General features: G+C 45.8%; 1 protein-coding gene across 1 annotated transcript in view; it reads left to right on the top strand.

The window, feature by feature from the left end:
* Positions 1 to 25,914, top strand: part of NOTCH3 (notch receptor 3) — an 86,536-nt gene that overhangs the window by 44,843 nt on the left and 15,779 nt on the right. The window contains exons 3-15 of the mRNA XM_073588789.1: positions 10,928 to 11,070; positions 11,158 to 11,493; positions 11,597 to 11,719; positions 12,555 to 12,788; positions 13,140 to 13,295; positions 13,416 to 13,601; positions 13,717 to 13,830; positions 15,317 to 15,430; positions 15,897 to 16,130; positions 16,380 to 16,490; positions 24,391 to 24,583; positions 25,023 to 25,174; positions 25,301 to 25,414. Of these exons, the coding sequence (XP_073444890.1) occupies positions 10,928 to 11,070; positions 11,158 to 11,493; positions 11,597 to 11,719; positions 12,555 to 12,788; positions 13,140 to 13,295; positions 13,416 to 13,601; positions 13,717 to 13,830; positions 15,317 to 15,430; positions 15,897 to 16,130; positions 16,380 to 16,490; positions 24,391 to 24,583; positions 25,023 to 25,174; positions 25,301 to 25,414 (2,210 nt within the window). The remainder of the gene's footprint in view (positions 1 to 10,927; positions 11,071 to 11,157; positions 11,494 to 11,596; positions 11,720 to 12,554; positions 12,789 to 13,139; positions 13,296 to 13,415; positions 13,602 to 13,716; positions 13,831 to 15,316; positions 15,431 to 15,896; positions 16,131 to 16,379; positions 16,491 to 24,390; positions 24,584 to 25,022; positions 25,175 to 25,300; positions 25,415 to 25,914) is intronic.

The following is a 25,914-nucleotide window of genomic DNA, read 5'->3' on the forward strand; positions in this document are numbered from 1 at the left end:
AGTATGCTGTATATAACGTGTATATGGGGAGGATACCTGGCAGTATGCTGTATATAACGTGTATATGGGGAGGAGACCTGGTAGTAACATGATGTACACTGCTCAAAAAAGGGGGAGCAGTGCTAGGGCCCTTAAAATGACCTCCAGCAGGCCACCAACATCCATATAAATGTTTTTTTTTTTTTGGGGGGGGGGGCAGTGTATAACAGGTATGAGGGGGATGCTGGTGGTACTGTATATAGTAGTATATGAGGAGGATCCTGGCAATATACTGTGTACACATAGTATAAAGGAAAGTGGATGCCTGGTGATATATTGTATATGCATTTTATTTAGCGGTATATGAGGAGGATACTGGCTGTATACTGTATGTTATATAGTAGTATAAGAGGAGTATACTGGCGGTATTCTGTATGTACATGATATAAAGTAGTATATGAGGAGGATGCCCGGTGGTAAAGTACTTTTACCTTGTTCACAGAGTATCCCACCAGGCATCCTCCTCATATAATACTACTTTATACCATGTATATACAGTACAAAAAACAGGACCATAGTACTTGTTGGTGTAAGTGCACGTTCACAATGCGGGCATTGAGAGACCAAACCTAGAATAACGATAATTGATTACTCTGAAGCAAGTGGATAAATAATAGTTATACTTATAAAAAAAAAAAAGTAATGGATGACACTGTTTTTTGATCAAAAGAGCGTAAAAGCCATCCCAATCAGGATGGTCTTATCGCTAGTAACTCACCTCGCGGTGTGCCAGCACGTATGCTGCTATATAACGTGTACAGAGCGTACCGCCATGCATCCACCTCATGGACGGCTATATACTATGTGTAAAAGTATACCGTCAGTATCTTCATGTATTACTATATATTGTATACAAAAATAACGCCAGCATTCTACTCATATACTACCTGCATACCATGTATATGCAGTATACTGCTATATGACCTGCATATCCATACACTATACCACCAGGCATACGCCTCATATACTGTATATACCACACATACAGATTATACCCCCAGCATCTTTCTCGTAAACTACGTTACAGCATGTATACAGACTATATGCGGCAGATACTTGAGATATTCTCTTGCATATGTGGCATGTAGCAGTATAACAGGAGGCTGCCTGATGGTATTCTGTATAAATGGCTTATATAGCTGTAATTGATGAGAATGCTGATGGTATGCTGTACTTACATGGTATATAGCAGTATATGAGGAGCATGCTGTTGATATATCGTCTATACATTTGATATAGCGGTGTATGAGAAATATGCTGGTAGTATGTTCAGTGTATATGCGAGGAGGATGCTGACATTTTACTTTCTATCTATGTTATATAGCTGAATTTGATGAAAGTGCTGGTGGTATACTGTATGTACATTGAATATAGTAGTACAAGAGGAGGATACTGGCGGTGTGCTCTGTATATATGTTATATGGCAGTATAAGAGGAGGATGCTGGCGGTGTGCTCTGTACACGTTACATAGCGTTATCATAGGATGCTGGCGTTGTGCTCTACACGTTATACAGCGATATACGAGGAGGATGCTGGCGGTATGCTCTGTATACACGTTATATAGCGGTATAAGAGGAGGATGCTGGTGGTGTGCTCTGTATACACGTATAGTGGTATAATAGGATGCTGGCGGTGTGTTCTGTATGCACGTTATATAGCGGTATCAGAGGAAGTTACTGGTGGTGTGCTCTGTATACACGTTATACGGCGGTTAGAGGAGGATGCTGGCGTTGTGCTCTGTATACACGGTATATAGCGGTATAAGTGGAGGATGCTGGTGGTGTGCTCTGTCTACACGTTATATAGCGGTATAAGTGGAGGATGCTGGTGGTGTGCTCTGTATACACGTTATATAGCGGTATAAGTGGAGGATGCTGGTGGTGTGCTCTGTATACACGTATAGCGGTATAATAGGATGCTGGTGGTGTGCTCTGTATACACGTATAGTGGTATAATAGGATGCTGGCGGTGTGCTCTGTATGCACGTTATATAGCGGTATCATAGGTTACTGGTGGTGTGCTCTGTATACACGTTATATGGCGGTATGCTCTATATACACGTTGTATAGCGGTATAAGAGGAGGATGCTGGCGGTGTGCTCTGTATACACGGTATATGGCGGTATGCTCTATATACACGTTGTATAGCGGTATAAGAGGAGGATGCTGGCGTTGTGCTCTGTATACACGGTATATAGCGGTATAAGTGGAGGATGCTGGTGGTGTGCTCTGTATACACGTATAGCGGTATAATAGGATGCTGGTGGTGTGCTCTGTATACACGTATAGTGGTATAATAGGATGCTGGCGGTGTGCTCTGTATGCACGTTATATAGCGGTATCAGTGGTTACTGGTGGTGTGCTCGGTATACACGTTATATGGCGGTATGCTCTATATACACGTTGTATAGCGGTATAAGAGGAGGATGCTGGCGGTGTGCTCTGTATACACGGTATATGGCGGTATGCTCTATATACACGTTGTATAGCGGTATAAGAGGAGGATGCTGGCGTTGTGCTCTGTATACACGGTATATAGCGGTTATAAGAGGAGGATGCTGGCGGTGTGCTCTGTATACACTGTATGTAGCGGTATACGAGGAGGGTTGGATATCGTGTGTGGCAGACAGTGTGTGCAATGGTGTAGTGGGCAGGGAGACGGTTGGCCCTGTGGCTGGCACAGTTGCCGATTGTTCTCTGTATTCCTGTAGATCAGTGATGGGTTTCACTCGCACACCGCAGGGCAGACCTCCGAGAAGGAGTAGAACCGGTTGTATTCTCAGGGTGTGTGCACGAGGGGAGGAAAGCTAAGTACCAGGGAGTGCCTGACAGGTGCACTGAACAAAGGCTGGAAGATCCTGTGAAGGTGCGGGAGCAATCTACACGGTATACAGATGTGTGAAGCATGGGAGCTGACGGACTAACCCCTGCCGCATGCAGTAGTCCTGGCTCCCAGCTCTGTCCCTCTAGGACTTGCACTTCTATGTCCACGTGTATCGCAGTTGCACAATATACGTAAAGTAAAACGACTGTCTGTAAACCCAAACTAAGTTTGGCGGTCTCCGGGCCCCCGCAGCCAGTGTCACGTTTTTGTGAGAACTAGCACAACTTACCCTGTATTCAGCCATGACCCGACCATAGGGCTCCACCCATGTAATACAAGCTGCATTAAGCAATGTCTGGCATGTGCTCTGTCTTCACCTTTTTTTTTTGTTTTATAATTTTGTTAACAATGAATGTTACCTTTTTGCCTCCAGATTAACTTTTTCTAAAACGTGCGGTGATACTGCCTTAGGTGTTTGATAGTATAGAATTGCAAAACTATTAGATTTTCCAGATTAAAGGAATTAAGTGTTTGACATACAATGTCTATGTTGCATCATTCAACTCTGCAATGTTCCAGCAAAGTCAACTGCAACGTACTCGCCTCCCTTTACGGGCGCCGACCTTGTCACTCCCTCTGCTCTCAAGGGGGCCGACCTTGACTCTCCCTCCCCCCCTCAAGGGGGCCAGCCTTGGTTTTTCCCTCCCCCTTCAAGAGGGCCAGCCTTGGTTTTTCCCTCCCCCTCAAGGGGGTCGGCCTTGGCGCTCCCTCCCCCCCTCAAGGGGGTCGGCCTTGGCGCTCCCTCCCCCCCTCAAGGGGGTCGGCCTTGGCTCTCCCTCCCCCCCCCTCAAGGGGGTCGGCCTTGGCTCTCCCTCCCGCCCTCAAGGGGGTCGGCCTTGGCTCTCCCCCCCCCCCCCCCTCAAGGGGGCCGGCCTTGGTTTTTCCCTCCCCCCCTCAAGGGGGTCGGCCTTGGCTCTCCCTCCCCCTCAAGGGGGTCGGCCTTGGCTCTCCCTCCCCCCCTCCTCAAGGGGGTCGGCCTTGGCTCTCCCTCCCCCCTCCTCAAGGGGGTCGGCCTTGGCTCTCCCTCCCCCCCCCCCTCAAGGGGGTCGGCCTTGGCTCTCCCTCCCCCCCCCCCCTCAAGGGGGTCGGCCTAGGCTCACCCCCCCTTAAGGGGATCGGCCTTGGCTCTCCCTTCCCCCCCTCAAGGGGACCGGCCTTGGCTCTCCCTTCCCCCCCCCCCAAGGGGATCGGCCTTGGCTCTCCCTTCCCCCCTTCAAGGGGGTCGGCCTTGGCTCTCCCTTCCCCCCTTCAAGGGGGTCGGCCTTGGCTCTCCCTTCCCCCCCCTCAAGGGGGTCGGCCTTGGCTCTTCCTTCCCCCCCCTCAAGGGGGTCGGCCTTGGCTCTCCCTTCCCCCCCCTCAAGGGGGTCGGCCTTGGCTCTCCCTTCCCCCCCCCTCAAGGGGGTCGGCCTTGGCTCTCCCTTCCCCCCCCCCTCAAGGGGGTCGGCCTTGGCTCTCCCTCCCCCCCCCCCTCAAGGGGGTCGGCCTTGGCTCTCCCTCCCCCCCCTTCACAGGGGCCGGCATTCGGTCATGAACTTGTCAGCCATGTTTGTTTGTGGAGTATTCATTGGATGTAATTTTAGACACCTGCCAAAATTTGTTCTATCCAATTTAAACATCAACGTAAAGCAACAGTCTTTCCGGCTACTAAAAAAGCGACTAGACATTTTTCATGTAAAGTCCACCTGCCTGGTGCCCTTCTGTTTGCCGCCTCCTCTGAGACTGACGTTTCGGTCATCCTGCATCCAAGATGGACTGCAGAGTAGTGTGGGGAGTGTACTGGAAAGTCTAAACCATGCCTCCCCTGTCTTTCTTGTGCTGTGATTTCCATCTTGGATGAAGGAGCGCCAGAACCTACGGTCTTGGCGGTGGATGCTTCAGTAGACAAACCGAGGGCACCAGGTGGGAGGGGCTAAACCGAGGGCACCAGGTGGGAGGGGCTAAACCGAGGGCACCAGGTGGGAGGGGCTAAACCGAGGGCACCAGGTGGGAGGGGCTAAACCGAGGGCACCAGGTGGGAGGGGCTAAACCGAGGGCACCAGGTGGGCACCACTTGTAAAGGTGTGTAATATCGCACAACCTCCATGGGCTGGAGAGGTGCTGCTTCAAAGTAGTCTTTTTTTTTCAAAGCCCTTTTATTTTGGAGATTTCCTAGCTAAAGGGGGACAAACACAGATGATCCCTTCGAAGCAACAACTAGAGGTATGCTCTTTGTGTTAACAATTAGGCTTTTTTTTAATACTACTATATATCTTTTTTGCTTTTTTTTATGTAAGTTTTATAAAAAATGTTTTTCTTTAATCTCTTTGCCTCTGAGACATTGTTGTTTTTTCCACACAGTAGATGGAAAAGAGCGTGAGAGCGCGCCCCATTCATGTCTATCTATATGTTAAGGAGTTAGGTTCCTTTTGTCTGTACCACTGTTCGTCAAGGACCCTATCATCTTAAAAACTGTGTCAATGTTTGCAAATGCTCACACACACACACACAAATCTCACAATTTAAAGACCCGTATGAGACTGCTGAAAAAAAGAAAACATCGTGGGAAACGAGCGTCAAACAGAACTTGCCAAACAGGTCTGGTTAGTAGCTAAGGGGTGTGGGCGAGCGTGGGGTGGAGTGCAGTACGCATGCCAGCGCAGATAAACCATCATATATGGCCAACTAATTAGGACTCCTAGGCCCTATAATGCACCCGGGCCTCTTCCTATACAATGACGCACCCATTGCAGCGTTTATTAATAGTCTCCGTTTTTTTGAGCCTTTTTAGGACTTTATTCTTAGATGTTTTTAGAGGTGTAACCTAGTCGGATCATGTTTCAGCCACCCACGCCAAACCGTAACGATGCCATGCTTGGCCCTAGGCACTGACATAAGCATCTCCAGGCAGCTCAGATGACTTATATTTTTTTTTTCCTCTTTTTTTTTTTTTTTTTTAGTAGTTTATACACATCCGGAAAGTAAGAACGGGGATGAAACTAAAATATTTATCCCCCTCTTGTAGAATTATGTTCAAGTCCAGCTGTCTCACGAAGGGGGGCGTGCTGGGGATCGTGGGAAATCGGAACAGAGCTAGAACATCTGGTTTTCATCTGGATTATTATGTCCACCTGTCCTTGCCACTTTGTGGCCGTGTATTTTCGATTTTGTCGCTGCCCATTAAACTCATTGCCACCCCAATCCTGGAGCGTGGAAACCCAATCTCGGTCCGTCCAAGGTTGCAGTGGATTCTGGGAGTTCTTTGTCTTTTTTGAGGTTTTGGCAGAATTTTAGTTTTTGTTTTTTTTCGCCGTTCTTCCAAGTTTCTCTAGTTTTAAATTAGAAGTCTGCTCTCTTATGAGAGCGACTGCAGCACATTCTTTCAGTATTATGTCGTTTTCGCCCATTAACTCGTTGTTGCCCTTTTTTTGATACTTAAAGTGTAAAAGACCTTTTTAATTTTTATTCCATAAATCAATAGTCCATGGGACACTGAGCAACTTTGTACTAGCAATATACAGCGGGTGAAGTAAGTATTGAACACATCACCAATTTTCAAATTAAATATGTTTCTAAAGGTGCTATTGTTAAGAAATTCTCACCAGATGTCGGTAACAACCCATCCAATCCACGCAGGCAAATAAATCAAACCATAGAGGTCCATAAATTATGTGTAGTAATAAGAAATGACACAGTGAAAAAAGTATTGAACACATGAATAAAGAGAGGAGCAAAATGCCATGGAAAGTCATGACACCAACTGAAATCTATCAGTAAGGCTGAGTTCACACGTGGCGTTTTTTTCGCGTTTCTGCGGCAGTTTTAACCGTGCGTTTTTGCCGCGAAAAATAAGCATCCCATGCATTCCTATGGGATTCCGCAATGCTGTGCTAATGCTGCGGTTTTTACCGCGGCGGAATCGCTTCGCGGTAAAAACCGCAGCATGCTCATTAATTTTGCGGAATCGCGGCGATCCCGCACCCATAGGAATGCATTGTTACGCTTACTTCCCGCATGTGGCTGTGCACACCATGCGAAAAGTAAGCAAAACAATTGTGGATGGTACCCACGGTCCGGAGGAGAGGAGACTGTCCTCCGGGCTTTGGGTACCATATCCCTGTAAAAAATAGAATTTAAAATAAAAAATATTGTTATTCTCACCTTCCGACGTCCCGCGAAGCCTTCCCGCCTCTCTCCACGCTCCCGTTCCCAGTAATCCTTTGCGAAAATGCCCGCGATGGCGTCCGTTCTCGCGGGATCGCGAAGTCTCGCTGTCATCGCGAATTACCGCGAGACGTCGCGATCCCGCGAGAACATATGTCATCGCGGGCATTTTCGCAAAGGCTTACTGGGAACGGGAGCGTGGAGAGAGGCGGGAAGGCTGCGCGGGACGTCGGAAGGTGAGAATAACACCTTCTTTTTTTTTTTTTCACATTTTCTTTTACTACTGATGCCGCATAGGCGGCCTCAGTAGTAAAAAGTTGGTCACACTTGTCAAACACTATGTTTGACGAGTGTGACCAACCTGTCACACTCCGCGAGAGTTCCGCTATGTGTGAACCCAGCCTAATTAGAAAGCAATCTTGACTCTAAGTGAAAAATATCAGCTGGTTCAAGCCTATGTCTCATTACCAAGGTGCCACACAAGTAACATTTCATGATGGGTAAAACCAGTGAGCTGTCTCAAGACCTTTACAACTTTATTGTTGCAAAACATACTGATGGTACTGGTTGCAGAAGAATTTCTATATAACTGAAGGTTCCAATGAGCAATATTTAGACCATAATCTGGAAGTGGAAAGAACATCATTTCACGATAAACCGGCCACGGCCATGTGGTCCCTGCAAGATTTCAGAGGCGTGAAAAGAATTATCAGAAGAGTTGTACAAGAGTCAAGGACCACCTGTGGAGAGCTTCAGAAAGACCTGGAATCGGCAGGTACAATTGTTTCAAAGAAGACAATAAGTAACGCACTCAACAAAATCCAACCAAGGAGATTAAAAGCTGGCACTCGGTGATCAGGTAAAAAATTATTCTGTGATAGGGAAAAAATTAGCATATGGATGCAGGGCAGCAGGTACAGTGGTGGACGACGGCCGTTTTGCGTCGGTCGGACGCTTCAACAGGTCCAAAAAGTAATGCACTCAACCTCCATGGCTGTAAGCACACTCACTGCACAAGGCTTCATTGTTGAACAAAAAGCATGTGCAAGTGCATTTAAAGTTCACTGAACAATATTTAGACATGCTTCTGAAATACTGGGAGAATATAGTTTGGTCAGATGAGACCAAATCGGAACTCTTTGCATGTCATTATACACACCTTGTTTGGAGACCAAAAGGCACTGAAATCACCCCAAAAACAACATACCAACAGTGAAGTTTGGAGGAGGAACATCATGATATGGGGCTATTTTTATATAGTATACGGCACCTCCAAGCTTCAGATCATTGAATGAAGGATAAATGTCCTGGGACATTCTTGATAAAAATCTGCTGCCATCTACCAGAATGATGAAGATGAAATGAGGGAGAACATCAGCAAGACAATGATCCCAATCACACAGCCAAGGAAACTATCAATTGGTTTCAAAGAAAAAAAGCTAAAGCTGCTACAATGGCCCAGCCAATCACCTGACCTGAATCCAATAGAAAATTTTTGTTAGGACCTAAGGATCAGAGTTCATCCATGGAACCTTCAGGATGTGAGGAGTGTGTAAAAGAAATGGACAGAATCACATCTGAGCAATGCCTGCGACCAGTTTCTCCATACACGATGAGTCTTGAAGCTGTCATCCCCAACAAAGGCTTTTGTACGAAATATTAAATATCAGTAAGCATGATCAATACTTTCGTGTAATTTCTCATTATTACACACACCTTAATTTATGGACATATACGGTTTTGATTTAATTGCCTGTGTGAATTGGATGGGTTGTTAACGACATCTGCTGGGAATTTCATATCAATAGCACCTTTAGAAATATACTGTACTTAAAAAATTGGTGACATGTTCAGTGCTTTTCACCCACTGTATCTTGACAGAGAAATCTGCTTCTTACTCCTCCTGTATTGAGCTTTCACTCTTAAAGGGGTTATCCAGCCTTATGGTACAAGTCTGTAGTCACTTCATGTGACTGCAGATTTGTGAACCCTCGGTGTGCCCTGTCAGGATTCTCCGATGGCAGGCTTGTGACCACAAGTATGCGATTTGCATACATGCGATCACGTGCAGACTAGACATGCTCGGCCTCACTCAATGCAAGTGAATTGAGCAAGGCCTGACATGTCTAGTCAGAATGTGGCCGGAAGTGTGCAAATCACATCACCTGACTGTGCCTGCTCCCGGAGAATTCTCACAGCATTCCGGGCACGTGTTGTGAGAATTCACAAGTGTACTGACTTGTATCCCAAGGCCGGACAGACCCCTTTTAATTTATGGCTAAAATCTGCATTTGGTGAAGACAGCTCTTTCGCACTACTGAGAGAAGAGATTTGGCGTTGTTGCTTGTAAAATACTATGGGGGGAAGCACTGAAGCCAGACGCAGACATATTCTCCTGCTGGTTCTCCTGGAATGACAGTTGCAGCTCTCCATGGAACTGTACGAGCACCAACTGTGACCTCCCATCTCAGTAATAAGAGAGTCTGCAATCACTGAAGATAGATTTTACCTGTGAATTGAGAATTTTGAGAATGTTCTGTCCAAGAGGAAAAAAAGCGCATTTCTCTAATAAGAAATATCGAACAAAGTTCCTTACATTCCCATGTATTGATTTTTATTTGGAAAAAAAAATATGAAAAATGGCTTTTATGCTTTAAGGTAATTGAATTCACATTGGCTTTTATAAAATTTGTTTACAGAATTGATGATGAATGTTTGGTGGGTGTCCGGCTGCCGGGGGGGCTGAACACAAGAATCGGTAATATTTATATCACTGAGGCCGATTTAACCCATCGCTATTTTGCAGTCAGAGTGCAGACCTCGATGTACGGTCCTGCCGCCGGGGCACAAACTCGACAACCTCCTATATACTGTATGTCCTATAGGGCTCTTAAGTTCGGGTTCAGCTGCTCCGTGCGTCAAGGTGTGTACTTTACACTTCAGAAACGCAGGTGTCTTGTGTAATTTTCAGCTTCACCTGTGGTGGCGCTGCAGGGAAAATTGACACTTACTGCCAGGCTTCTTACAACCTGATTGGGACTTCACCAGTACGGGAGGAGGAGTGTAAAAATGTCTTATTTTATTCGGGCATGTAAGTGGACAATTCCTTTAAGAGACCTCAGAGATTGTCCGACTGGAAAGAAAATGTTGCTGTAAACCTTTTTTTTTTTTTTTTTTTTTTTTCCCTCGTCAAGCTGCTACTTTGCAATAATCAAATTTTAATTTTTATTATTGGCCAAAAAGAAAAAAATCACTTTTCATCCGTATATGATATTTTCCTGTGAAGCCTCCTCCTAATCTGGAAAGGGTTACAGTATGCGCTACAATGGATCCCAGCTGTTTGGTGTCTGGTTCCTCAATCCGCCGCCCTCCTCCTTTTTTCCTGTTTACTTAAATCTGTCTTTTTTCACACTTTTGTCATTTGTGCATTTTATGAATTTTCCCCGCAGTGTTTTTTTTTTTTTTTTTGAGCTTTTTTTTTTTGAGCTTTTTTTTTTTTTTCAGCTTTAGCTCTTTCCCATTTATTTCCCTGTTTGCTTATTTCCCTGTTTGCTCACTTTGTTTGCTTTTTCAAGAATAGAAAATCCTCCTTTTGGTCATTGATCCATTGATCTCGCTCTCTTTTTTTTCAATGCACACGTAAAGTTAATGTTTGTGTGAGAAAAGGGAATCTCGAATATCCAACTATGCCCTGCGGTAAAGTAAAGTGTTTGTAAAGAGTAATCCAACCGCGGGCCATTCGGGGAAACGTAGTGATTTTTCTCTAATGGTGGTAGTTTTGGGAAACTTGAAGTCAGACGTAACTCATCGGTTTGGTTCAAGTCTAAATTAAAAGGGTTCATTCTTTTTATTTTTTCTTTCTAGATGTCTAACTGGTTGGATTGGGCAACAATGCCAATTTAAAGACCCATGTTTGCCAACTCCTTGCGTTAATGGTGGCGCCTGCCAGAGTTCCATCAAAGGTGGTACTGTGCAGTATGAATGTAGCTGTCCCAAGGGTTTCAGAGGTGAATGTTTTATCCCTTGGGGGTGTTCTGGTTGGGAATTAATCTGTTCCTTCATCCATCTTTTGATATTTATTTTGTATCTCACAGGGCAAGATTGCTCTCTTATCGACGCCTGTGCTTCCAACCCATGTGATAACGGGGCTCGTTGCACCAACTGGAACGGGCGTTATAACTGTACATGCCCCCCGGGATACCAAGGCCGAAGCTGCCGAGTGGATATTGATGAATGTCGAACTCTTGGTCTCTGCCAGAATGGAGGCCAATGTATTAACACCCCTGGTTCCTTCCGCTGCCGCTGCCCCAGTAGCTTCACCGGCCAGTTATGTGACGTGCCCTACGTTCCATGTTCACCATCACAATGCCAAAACGGAGGCACCTGCCGACCTACCGGGGATCTCGCGTACCAGTGCGTCTGCCTGCCAGGTAGGGTAGGATGGTTGTTGGAGAAACCTCATCTTCCTGGCCATGCAGTCATTGAACTTTTGCCCAACGTTGGGTTTAATTATTGTCGTTCTCCGGCCTGCAGGTTTCGAAGGAGCAAACTGCGAGATAAATGTTGACGACTGCCCCGATCACAGATGTATGAATGGTGGCACGTGTGTGGATGGCGTGAACACCTATAACTGCCAGTGCCCTCCAGAATGGACAGGTCAGGATCTGTAGGTCTTCTCCTCCGCACCATCCTTGGTCAAACACCAGAACGTTTTAACCCAAAAAAACATTACTAATAATAAAAATAACCTATAAAAAAACAATAGTAATACAAATTAATAATAAAAAATACTAAATATAGCATAAGAAAAATTAAGGAAAAAAAGTTATCATGTAGCCACACGTACAGAATATTTAAATGGCAAACAATTGGTGGTGAATGTCTGTCTGATTTCTGGGGAAGACCAAGCCTCCCACATCCTCCCATTATTTATCGGGGCACAGTCGATTGGCGTAGCTGTTTGTGCTGGATGCTGCTTCATTCTATGTTCATTGGGCTGACAGATACGGTAGAGTTCAGTCCCATTGACAATGAATGGAGTGGCGCTTTGCATGCTCGACCGACCCTCTGTTAAATCCCTGGTCATGCAGTGAGGAGTAATTTTGGGGATTGGAAAATCCCATTTTAATGATCAGCGGGGCACCAGTGATCAGGCCATTACACAGTAGTGGGAAAATGGAGGTGGTCTTCAGTAAAATGGCGCTAGTGGCGGCGCAGGCAGATTGTTCGACCGAGCATTCATGTATTTTCAACATGAAGAGCTGAGAAATCTGCAGCCAAACACCTTGTCGTAACTGAAAAACAAAATCTGAAGTTCCCGCTGCCTGATACTTCTCTCCGCCAACGTCCTATGTTAGTGAATAGTCAGACGGCCCCTCTACAACTTAGATGGTCTGAAGCAATGCAATACTGGAAAACCCATTTCTGGATATCGAGATGTTAGAACCCAAATTTCCTAGAAATTAATTCTGAAGATCTTTCCTCGCCACAGGTCAGTTCTGTACAGAAGATGTGGACGAATGTCAGCTCCAGCCCAACGCCTGCCACAACGGTGGCACCTGCTTCAACACCCAGGGTGGGCACACGTGCGTCTGTGTCAACGGCTGGACAGGAGAAAGCTGCAGCGAGAACATCGATGACTGCGCCACTGCCGTCTGCTTCAATGGAGCCACCTGCCATGATCGTGTGGCTTCCTTCTACTGTGAATGTCCCATGGGCAAGACTGGTAAGTATGGAGTATGGTGGATCCTGTCCATGTAAGGGGACTGTGCTGCAATACTCATGGTGGTCCTTCACAGGGTGACTGGGGGGGCATTGGATTCTGGCAGGGCACATTGTGACTGCTATGGAGGAATTTGAGTACCTAAAGGCAATATGTACTAGGTCAGCATGGTCATTTTTGCTTGGTTCTGGACATCCATGCCAACTTAGACCCCCTCTAGTCAGAGATCCATATAATGGTGATGCCCCTTCTTTGGGCAACTAATAAGTCAAGACTAGTTTGGCAACGATCACTACTGTCCTTTGGTGCAGGAAAGTATCACTGGTGATGGACTTCACTCCCGATTTTTTGCAGGTCTCCTTTGCCACTTGGAGGACGCGTGTGTGAGTAACCCGTGCCATAAGGACGCCATGTGCGACACCAACCCAGTGAACGGACGCGCCATCTGTACATGCCCTCCAGGTTATACCGGGGGAGCTTGTGACCAAGATGTGGACGAATGTTCAATAGGTAACGAACCAGGATTCATTTTTGGTTATGATTTGGGGTGGATTGTACTTAGATGCGGCAGATGGATTGAAAATAAGTGTATACCAATCGATCCAATACTAAACAGTGTTTCTCTTTAAGGTGCCAACCCTTGTGAACACTTTGGCCGCTGTGTGAATACGCAGGGTTCTTTCCAGTGTCAGTGTGGTCGGGGATACACTGGACCTCGCTGCGAGACGGACATTAATGAGTGTTTGTCCACCCCGTGTCAGAACGACGCCACCTGCTTGGACCGTATTGGGGAGTTCACTTGTATCTGCATGGCCGGTGAGATGATCTGCGGCGTTACTAACCCCATTTCCGTCCAGGACATCGCGCTTATTATCCGTGATACGTGGTTTTATTGGGTGTGTAATTCTCCCGTTATCTTGTGTCCTGTCAGGGTTTACAGGCACATTCTGCGAGCTCAATATCAACGAGTGCGACAGCAGCCCGTGTGTCAACGGCGGCCTCTGCAAAGATGTGGTGAATGGATTTACTTGTAGTTGTCCGGCTGGTAAGTAATGAGGAGACTGAATATATCATATCCATATTTGCTTTTTACAGCTTGTTGCCTTGGAGACCGACCACCGCTGCTAAACTGAACATGTGCTGTGCTTACAAGCGCTTTTGGCTTTTATGTATTGTTTTGAAGTTGGCCGGCCAGGGTCTCTGGAGCCTGCTGCAGCCTCCTAATCCCGGGCAACGTCAGCACAATACTTATAATCTAGACCGCAGCGGTGGTCGGTGTCCTAGGCAACGAGGTGTAAACAAGTGTTCATATCTCAAGAACAGCTGTAAACCGCAAAAGTGCCTGTTTTTACCTTGCAGTTCAGTACATAATGAACACAGGGGTGGTCCGCATGTGCTACTATCACTCATTGCAAATTTCATTATTGTGGGACCCACCCCTCAATGGTGGGACAAGGTATTACCTATTGTGGTAGAATCTACTGATAAGCGAATGTGCTTGGATAAGGTGTTATCTGACCATGCTCATGTGCTAATAGAGTGACTTTGGCGTGCTCGAATACTATCTTCGTGTCCCCGCGGCTGCATGTCTCATGGTTGTTTGACAGCTGCAACACATTTAGGGATTGCCTAACAGCCGCTAGACATGCAGCCACGGGAACTCAAACATATTATTCGAGCGCGCCGAAGATACTCTTTTAGCACATGAGCATGCTTAGATGACACCTTATTCGAGCACGTTCGCTCATCACTAGTAGAATCCCTTTGAAATTTTCTCTCTCGGCATAGAATGACTGTTCAAACCAAGCACAGGCACTCGGTACACCCTTGGCTTGATCAGACATTTTAAGTGCACCTTCCACCTATTTATTTCCCCCTATCTCTACCCCTTCTCTTCTTTGACAGCTTTGGCTTTATAAAGCCATAGAGGGGAAGCAGATAGATGGAAAACAAGTAGGCAGGAAGGTGACTTAAATGTTTGGCCCCGCCATGGAGCACCGAGCGCCTGCGCTTGGCTTGAACAGTCATTCTATGCTGACAGTCCTGTTAAATCTATTCCAAGGACCATGGTGACCCGGACTTTGTGTGGGGGTCTTGTCTAAAGTTGCACAATATTGGGATGGAAGTGTTGGTGAGACCTACAGGATTGTCACAGGCTACACCCTCTTGAAGACTAGGTTTGAGGCTGTCCTTCACTATAGTCATACCATTGCAATGTTTTGGGGGGTTTTTTTGAGGGGGGGAGGTTCTTGCTATGGTGGTGGTCCCAAAGACTTTTATTTTTGTCTAGGAGTGACTTCGTTAGTCCATTTATGACCATGTGAGCCGCTTGCTGCATTCCAAAAGGTTTTATCTGCAACACAAGCAGATGTCCCAGATGGTCCCTGACCAAAAACATTAGCCCTGCAGTGAATCCTGGACACTGGCCAGATAATGACCCAGGCAGGAGGGGGGATACGTATTCGGAAATCCCGAGTTTTATCTTTTAAACTATTGGCCCTGTTAAAGTAATGGCGGTATTGTCCTAACAGGCTTCACGGGCTCCATGTGTCAGATTGACATTGACGAGTGCGCCAGTACGCCCTGCAAGAACGGAGCTAAATGTGTGGATAGACCCAACGGTTACGAATGTCGCTGTGCGGAGGGTGAGTTCTGCGGTCCAGCTTAACTGACTGAGGGTAACTCCTTACTCCTGGGGTCTGTCTCTGATGCAGTATCCTGTTCTCTCTCACGCTCTCTGGATGTCTCTTTATATATTCAGGGAGGTAAGTCTTGACCTGTCTCTAGATTTCCATCTTTTTTTCCATCTGCCTGCTCTTCTCGCTTCCTCTCTAATCCGCAGGGTCTAGCTGGACCCAACTTGCTGTGCTTCATGCTTCTTCATCTTGTGCTTCTCCAGTGGCCGTGCTTGACCCTTGACTTTACCCATGGCCTTGCTCGTTTTTGACTCTTTCAATGAGTCCTCTTTTGCTCTTGGCCGATGAAGGCCATCCTATGCTTTTTTGGCTCCACCATATTGGCATGTGCTGCTTGACTCTGCTCCCTCCCACCCCTGGCTGCTTCTTGCCATTCCTCTCTGACCCCTTTTCACTTGTCCCTTTCTTGTTTTAGGCTTTGAAGGTCCTCTCTGTGAACGCAACATTAACGAGTGCTCTCCTGACCCATGTCACCATGGAAAGTGCCGTGATGGCATTGCCAGCTTCACCTGCACTTGTGATGCTGGATACACCGGTTATCGCTGTGAGAACCAGATTAACGAATGCCAGAGCAACCCTTGTCTACATGGAGGAAAATGCATTGACCTGGTCAACAAGTACCTCTGTTATTGTCAGCCAGGAACCTCAGGTTAGAGTTTGGGGAGCTTGGCTCGGCTGATATGATCTGTCCACGAACCAGATCCATGTTCAGCCTGTCCATGTCTGATTCGCTAACGTCTTCCAGACACTGAGTCACTGTCACCTTATTCGGAAAGAATAATGTTATGTCTTATCATATGACCTGGAGGAATTATGAGGCGAGACCATATCCAGCTCATAACAAGGAGTCTGCTATGACCGGTTCATCTTGTAAATGATCTTTTGTCATGTATTGTAGGTGTTAACTGCGAATACAATTACGATGACTGTGCCAGCAACCCGTGTGAATACGGTGAATGCAAGGATGGGATCAACAGATACGACTGTGTGTGCAAATCTGGTTTTACAGGTAAAAACACTGTTTACTTGTTAGTCTCCTGAGAATAGGCCGATCGCAAAGTGTCTTTCTTCTGCGACCCCCGGCGATCAGCTGATATATCTATGAAGAAACCTGGCGCAATTGTTTAGTTTCCCTGCAGCACCACCGCAGGTGAGGTGAAGCATTACACAGTGCCTGTTTGATAGGTCCTCCAGATACACTCTTTGCAACCACTCTTTGAGATGAGGATCCTATCCCTTTGGTTAACTAAATAATTTTTAATAGGGTATTTATTTTATAATTTTTTTTTGTCTAAGGAAGACAACTCTTTTAAGTGACGCATTGAAGCCTATTATACATACTGCTCTCTACTGCAACATGAGAACTGCAGCAGCTCCTTAACCCAAATTAGGGAATTTCTGAGTTATTTTTATTACCTCGCCGTACGTATCATTAATGCTAATGTGCATGTATGATTAGCATCCATAGATCACTTGCTGTGGAGTAATAACTTTATAGAGTAGCTCAAGTTTTCTTTTTTGAAGGAGATATTATTTTTTTATTTTTTTTCCCCTAGAATTAAAATAAGAATAAATTTAAAAATACCTTAATGAAATCAGTTTCTGGCAAAGCTGCCATGATTCTCCTAGAGACGTAGTTGTTGGTTTTTTGTTTTGTTTTTTTTCCCCTGAATCTATTTACTACAGATTTACTTGTCTTACCACTTTGTTTTTATGTACTTGATGAGAAACCAAATTTTTCCACTTTTCCCCCTCTGCTTTTCGACAGTTAAAACTTTTATTTTTCCTGCTGATAGAGAAATAATATATATATACAGGCAGATCTACTCAACGACGCAGGAACGATGCGGAGATCCATATAACGACCTGGGCGGTCGTTGGGACCTTGTCACACAGCAGCTTTTCTGACCACTCACACCTGCGTCCATGAGTTCTGCGTCGCCAACGAGGTCGCTCGTCTGCATCAAACACAGCGATGCATGCTGGCCAGCGGGACACCAACGATCAAAAAATGGCCCAGGACATTTGAGCACGATCAGTGATATCCAGAGGGGGGGGCCGGTCGCCGCTATATGTCACATGTAGTGAGATCGCCGGCAAGGTCGCTGTTGCGTCACAAAATCTGTGACGTTTCAGCGATCTTGCGAACGATCTCGTTATGTGAGATGGGGGCTTTCGTCATTTATATACCATAGATTATGGCCCGATGCTATCGCATCGGGAGGATGCGATAGCATCACACCTCTTGCTATATTAACCCTCAACACACACACTCCTCTCACCTTTCACCATCTCCACTCGCATCCACTCACTCTTTCACTCCACATACGACCCTTTCTCTCTCACTCCATCTCTCATACTCACACCGTCATCGTCGCTGCCCCGACATCTTCCTCCGCCGCCGCGATCCAGGATCCAGACGTTCTCCAGGCCGCCGACATATTCTTGCGGGACGCCATCTTGGATTTCGTGAAATCCCGCGATATTAAAGATGGCGTCGCCGCAACAACATGTCGCTGGCGTGGACGACATCGGGATCCAAAAAGATGGCGTCGGCAAAATCTCGCGAGATTACGCCGACACCATTTTGGATCCCGATGTCGCCCACGCCAGCGACATATTCTTGCGGGACGCCATCTTGGATTTCGTGAAGTCCCGCAATATTCAAGATGGTGTCGCCGCAACAACATGTCGCTGGCATGGCGACATCGGGATCCAAAATGGTGTCGGCGTAATCTCGCGAGATTTCGCCGACGCCATCTTTTTGGATCCCGATGTCGTCCACGCCAGAGACATGTTGTTGCGGCGACGCCATCTTGAATATCGCGGGATTTCACGAAATCCAAGATGGTGTCCCTCAAGAACATGTCGGCGGCCTGGAGAACGTCTGGATCGCGGCGGCGGAGGAAGATGTCGGGGCAGCGACGATGACGGTGTGAGTATGAGAAACGGAGTGAGAGAAAGGAACGTATGTGGAGTGAAAGAGTGAGTGGACATGAGTGGAGGTGAAAGGTGAGAGGAGTGTGTGTTGAGGCGGTGTGGTGTGTTGAGGGTTAACATGTGCGTGTGCGTGTGTGTGTGTGTGTGGCGACGTCACCGGTTACAACTGGACGGAAGTTGTTACAACCAGAAGCTGGTTAGGGCATTTATTATTATAGATATGACGTACTTTTTAGCAAGAAAATAAATCTTGCTAAAAAGTGAGTGTGTCTTAGTCGGGAGAAAGAGCAGTTGAAAATAAGACTAAACGAAAAAATCTGAGTACACTCGGACCAACGTTATGCAATGAGGCAGTGTGGATCTGCGTATATTTTCTCACCTATATACGGCATGTTGAGAAAAAAAATCACTTGCCATACGGACAATCATCATACGGTATTTAAGGAAAAGGTTAATAAATGCTTGGCAAAAATAAAATGTATGTATGCGGAGAGCAGAGTTTAAAAAATAAAGTAAAAACAAAAAAACAATTGTGCTGAGCTCTCTGGCGACAGAGACTTTGCCTTAGACCTGGGGAGGATGAGTTATGCCCAATTATTTTTTTAAAATTGGGTTTGGGTCCAGAGGATTTCTGAAAATGGGCAAAACCCCTTTAATTTATAATTTATGTATTTTTGAGCCTCTGAGAAATGTAATACCTGCTAGGTTGACTAATTAGGGTTAAAAAAAAAATTTTTTTTTTTTTTTTTCTTTTATAGTATGTTTATTTTTTTTCTGCACTGGGATGTCCAAGTCTTTCTGGCTTCCAGGTCGGTAAAATATGTTTGTTTTGTGGTTGGCGGTATACGGTGGGTCAGTGCTGCAGACGCCTAGCAATAGGCTTTGGATCGGGCAGAAACACGTCAGGAATGTCGGTGGTAGTCTAATGTGATTTTTACGGCCTCTGGAATACAATAAGACCTTTGTCGAGGTGGAGTCCGGACATCTCTGTCCAGCTGGAAACAGATGGCAACAAAGACATGTACAGCCGCTCTCGTGCAGCAAGGATTTCTTCTGATTGCAGGGGGCCGGGCGGTAAATGTATGTAATGGGGCTGATGGTGATACGGGTACAGCTTGCCACAGATGGGTGGTTTCGGAAGATCCCACAGATGTACCAACAAACTATAAGAGTAGCCGCTACGCCTTCTTGGTGGGATCAGACTGCTCAATCCTACTCTTCCCCAAAAGACCAGACGTCTCTAGCAGCCACTTACCGCCCTCCTTTGGTCGGATTTACACACTTAAATTACTCTGATCATTGACTGCCGTGTGTCCCTCCACCTGAAATGTTACACCATCCGGGAACTGGCGTAGCTTATGATTAATTTGTAAGGTGAACTTAGTCCTGACCTAGCTCCATTTTACTTTTCGAAAGTTTGGAGGAGTTGGCCCATACTGACTTAAAAATCGCCTAAAGTCACACACAAATATTTTGACCTTTTTAGATAATTGCCAGATTTCCACTACAGACTGATTGAATCAGGGTTTGTAGTCAATAAATTGGAGCACAAGCGTAGCTAAGGGTTCTTGTTCTGGGGTGGGGGTGAAACTTCTGAGTGGGCCTCTAACCAGGGGACCCTCATTAGAACTATGGTGGCACACCTTAATATTGGATATAGGAGAACCTCATTAGATGAGCAGGCTGTTGCTGCAAATAATCTCTATACAAAGACCAACACTGATAATACCGCCACATAGTGACCATATAGTGGTAGATACCAGTGCTGCAGAACATACAAGAGATTACAGCACAGGTATATAGTGACTAAGGCTGGTTTCACACTTGCGTTTTTTAGCGCTGTTTTTTTGCGCAAAAAAGGCATGCTTTTTTTTCCTATTCTTAACATGGGTGCGCATACACATGTTTGTATGTGCATGCGTTTTTTGTAGAGTGCGCTTGAGCGCACCAAATGCACTTTGTTGCATTTTTTGAGCGTCCGACTTGTGGTTGGGTTGGTTGGGTCCGACTTTTTTTCACCCAACCACCCATTATAGTGTATGGGTGCGCTGACGTGCACATGTTAATGCGCACGTCAGTGCAAAAAAAAAAAAGCATGCGTTTTTAAAAAAAAAAAAAAAAAAAAGCGTGCGAAACCGAAAAAAACCGCACAAACGTATGATGCGTTTATGTGCGTTTGCACTGCGCACGGTGCGCAGCGCAAAAAAACGCAAGTGTGAAAGTAACCTTATAGCGGACCTTCTGTTGGAATCGTTCACTTTTCCCATTTATTCCATCTGGCCCAGACCGACATGACAACTTGTGCAGTCAGGACTCATCTGCAGAGATGACAACAAAGACAATTGTTCACATTTCCAGCACCGTCCCCATATATTTCCAACCTGCACAAACGCCTTATCCTGCTGATACCCCAATACTGAGCCGCTGCACCTGCTCTGTGGTTCGCTGTTTCTCTATCTGGTAAAACAGCCCTCTAAAATATAGTAATGCAGGGTGCAAGTGCACTACAAAACAGTGCCCACATTTTGCCCTCTAGAAAGTGATAATGACCCCTGTGTACCCATTTGACAGTCACAATAACATGAGTTCCCCTATAACAATAAGTGCCCACTTTACATTTAATAATGTCCCTAGTCTCCCCCCTGTACAGCTCCCCTATACAGAGTATGATGTTCTCTTATACACAGTATAATGCCCCCTCACTGTATAGTCCACAGAGTATACTGACCCCCTAGTATCTCCCAAACTGTTTCATGGCTGCAACACTTTATAATGACCCACACTGTACAAAGATCCCACATTATCTCAGTGTATGGTGGCCCCCTCACTGTAACACCCACACACTGTATGATGGCCCCTTAAATATCCTTCATATAGTATAATGCACTCCCCATAGGCCTATATAATGCACCCACCAAAGGCCTCCATACATTAAAATGCACTAACCATAGGTCTCTATATAGCAAAATTCACTCCCCATAGGCAAACTCTGTATAGTATAATGCACCCCCATAGTCACACTCTGTATAGTATAATGCACCCCCATAGTCACACTCTGTATAGTATAATGCACCCCCATAGTCACACTCTGTATAGTATAATGCACCCCCATAGTCACACTCTGTATAGTATAATGCACCCCCATAGTCACACTCTGTATAGTATAATGCACCCCCATAGTCACACTCTGTATAGTATAATGCACCCCCATAGTCACACTCTGTATAGTATAATGCACCCCCATAGTCACACTCTGTATAGTATAATGCACCCCCATAGTCACACTCTGTATAGTATAATGCACCCCCATAGTCACACTCTGTATAGTATAATGCACCCCCATAGTCACACTCTGTATAGTATAATGCACCCCCATAGTCACACTCTGTATAGTATAATGCACCCCCATAGTCACACTCTGTATAGTATAATGCACCACCATAGTCACACTCTGTATAGTATAATGCACCACCATAGTCACACTGTATAGTATAATGCACCACCATAGTCACACTCTGTATAGTATAATGCACCCCCATAGGCACACTATATGTAGTTTGTCACCCCCCATAGTCACTCTGTATAGTATAATGCACGGTTTTAGAGAGGCAGACTTGATATAGTATAAGGCACTCCCCAGTCAAACTATATATATAATAAAGTGCACTCCCCATAGGCCTCTAGACAGTATAATGAGCTCCTCATAGGCCTTTGTATAGCATAATGCACTCCCCATTATCAGACTCTATGCACTATAAAGCTCTCCCCATAGGCAGACTCTAAATAGTATAATGCTCTCCCCATAGGCAGACTCTATAGTATAATGCTCTCACCGTAGGCAGACTCTATATAGTACAATACATTCCCCATAGGTAGACTCTATATAGTATAATGCACTCCACATAGGCAGACTCCATATAGTATAATGCACCCCCATATGCAGACTCTAAATAGACTCTAAATAGTATAATGCACTCACCGTTAAAAATAAATCCAATACTCTCCTCTCCTCCTCGTTCCCCTGCTGCTATAAGCACCCGTTCATCTCAAGACAGCGGGCGCCAAGTAGTGATGTAATTGCACAGTCAGTGTCTGCGTCAGTTACGTCAGACGGCAAGGGGGAATGATGGGAGGAGTGTGACGCTCCCTGTCTCATCTGTGCTTTCAACTGTATCGGCATACAGCCGATGTAGTTGAACTTGCAATGCCCCCCAACGCTGCTCAAGGGCCCCATAGCGGCCGGGAGTTAGTGCAGGGAGATCAAGTCTACCTGCTCTGCCGCAGAATGTAACTGTATGACCGCGCTACGCACGTCGATACAGTTACCAGTAGCGTAGCTCTGGGTGGACCCCCTCAGAGCTCCTCTGGGAAATTAAATATGCAAATTGTCTCATCAGAGAGTAAGACTAGAACTCTAACGCCATCTGTTGGAAGCGGCGATCCTAAAAGTAAATATTTCTTCTTTAACGAGCCTTGCAATATAACTTGGTCCAGAATCTCAGTTTGCAGACAGTGTTTTTTTGAGGCGTTACCCCCCCCCCCCCCCCCCCCAATCAATATATATTTACAAACCAATGGAGAAGGGTGAGGAGAAGCCGCCGGGTGGACCTACCATGGACTAGTCATCCTAGCGGCAGCTCTTCAGAGTAAGACATACACAGCTTCAGTAATGCAATATGTGTCTGATTCATGCTGCCAAAGGATCATCATGCTACGACTTGTCTACTTTGGACACATCATAAGAAGAGAGTAATCACTGGAGAAGGGACACCATGGTCGGAAGAAAAGGAGCGAGAGCAAGGCGAAGAGGAAGATCAGCAACCTGATGACTATCAAGATAATGGCGGAGAAGACCCTGGTGGACCTACCAAGATCGATCTTCCTACAGAGCGTTCATCCATCAAGTTCCCATGGCTCGAGATTGAGCTGATGGCCGTTAATAATAATATTAATGTAGTATTCTTAATTAAGATAAGTGGGAAGATTTCAGCTCCTGGTGCCAAAATAAAGTTCTTCAGCGCAATGTCCTGTCCTCATGGCCGTGTCCATGATCTCTGTGGTTTTACACTAAATAGCAGGGTGCCCGAAATAACTACTCTACTAAATCTACCGTCCGGAGCTGTTCCCAAAATGCCATTTTTGTGGTTGGGTCAGGATAAAAGCTGCATGTTAATAAGATCCCACGGTTCTGAGGCTGTTTACATGCAGAATGCCCCTCCTGACTAATTACAGTCATTATCTGTACTGTAAAGTCTGCCGACCCCCTGTAGTTTTATGGTGGGGGAGTTTTCTTTATATAGCGACCAGGTGGCGGGGTAACTTGGATGGTTCACACACAGACAGCTGGCACTGCTGACCCATGTTGGCTTTTTCCGTATATAGTTCCTTGTTTGTTTTTTCTGGGTTTTACTAAATTAATTTTGCGGGATTTTTTTGTCTATTTTTGGATGGAGGTTTTTTTTCTATTTTTCTCCCATGACCGTAGCCTTCATTTGGGACCATAAATGGTCAGCGAACATACTGGCCCGTCCTAATGAAGAGCAGATGGCAATGGTATTTGGGAGAGAGTGAACATTTTAGGAAGCTGAGATAATAAAGGGAAGTAATAGTGGGAGAGGTTGGATCAGCGAAGTCGCTGACTGACTCAATCGTGTTCTTGGCTGACATTAGTTATGGTCGTCCGTATCGGCTATTCAATAGCCCCGATCTTCAAACCTTCTTGTAAAGAAAGAAATATGGAAAATTTGCCTTACAGCTTCCTGTAAATTGTTAGAATGGTTCCCACTTCTCTTATCCCGGGCACAGATATGGTTGGCATCATAAAATTAGTGCCGACACAGAATGTGCACAGATTATTTGACAATTTTATTTTTTGGTCTGACAGTGTATAAAAAAAAAAAAAGCTATTCAACATATACAGTATATAAAAATGATTATTTACACCTAAGTTTTGAAATTTTGTCTCCCAGGTCCGCTATGTAATGTAAAGGTGTCCCCCTGTGCATCCAGCCCTTGCCAAGCCGGGGGTACATGCCAAGTTGTTGAAACTGGCTTCCGATGTGTGTGCCCAGAGGACGTCGGACCTCGTGACTCTCTGTGCAACCCCATTCAGCCTTGTATACCCGGGTGCATTCACGGGACTTGTCACAAATCCACTGATGGGTAAGTGTGGAGGAGGTCAAGCATAGGTTTATGCCAGTTCTTCCATCAATATGAGTCTGCTGCTGTTAAATGGGGTTTTTCTTATGCTTGAAAGTGGATTTAAAATACAGTGACGAAGGTCTGCAGCTCTCCAGTACAGTATGCTTTTTAGTTTTGTGCCATTTTCAAGATCCATGGTTGTTTTGAATGAATGGGAACACTTTTTTTAATTTTTTTTAATTTCAATTCAATGACTGCAAACAGTACTTTTGAAATGTTAAGTGTATATTACAAAGCTTTCTCCTATGCATTGGAAAATAAGCACTCCTTTGCTGCAGTTCTTTACCATATCCACTTATGAAGTCTCCTCTATAGAACCGGTTCAATATCGCTTTAACCTTTTCTGATTCTATTCAATGAGCTGGTCATTAATACAGTCATTGACCCTGTTTAATTCCAGGTATGCATGTGAGTGCCACCCTGGCTGGCATGGCAGGTCATGTGACAGACGGAGCACCGACAGCTGTTCCAGCACTTTTTGCCAAAACGGTGGAACCTGCATGGTGGACCACACGGGAGTACCAGTTTGCCGCTGCAGAGATGGGTTTATAGGTACTTTTGCTGTGACTACTCTAAAGAACGCTTAATCCAGCATACAAGTGATTGGCTTTCTAGAATTTGATTGGCTTTCTTGTATAATGTGTGTTTTTTTTTTTTTTTTTTTTTTTTTCTTTCTAGGTAACGTGTGTGAGACCAATATTAATGAGTGTGCCCCGGCTCCGTGCCTGAATGGAGGGACGTGTGTGAACGGCATTGCAGGATACAGCTGTCTGTGCACACTGCCATATACAGGTATGTGAGAGCTGTCCACCGAATGATCATTAATCAGATTGACTCTCTCACACAGGAAATATCTCATCTGAGCATTCTAGTGTTCTCCATGAGATCCACTGCCAGGCCCTTGCCACGTCTGGATCTCTCCATGCTTGCCCGCCTCCAGAACTCCCCACCCCTATCTGGGACATTGTCTCTCCTCCGACCCCGCCCACCTCTGGGACACTGTCTCTCCTCCACCACTGCCCGCCTCTGGGACACTCTGTCTCTCCTCCGCCTCTGGGACACTCTGTCTCTCCTCCGCCTCTGGGACACTCTGTCTCTCCTCCGCCTCTGGGACACTCTGTCTCTCCTCCGCCTCTGGGACACTCTGTCTCTCCTCCGCCTCTGGGACACTCTGTCTCTCCTCCGCCTCTGGGACACTCTGTCTCTCCTCCGCCTCTGGGACACTCTGTCTCTCCTCTGCCCCTGCCCGCCTCCCTTGAAACTTGGGGTTTTGTTTATAGCTATGACCAATT

This window comes from Dendrobates tinctorius, unplaced genomic scaffold (assembly GCF_039654945.1).
Source record: "Dendrobates tinctorius isolate UK_male_01 unplaced genomic scaffold, ASM3965494v1 ptg000104l, whole genome shotgun sequence".
NCBI classification, from domain to species: Eukaryota; Metazoa; Chordata; class Amphibia; order Anura; family Dendrobatidae; genus Dendrobates; species Dendrobates tinctorius.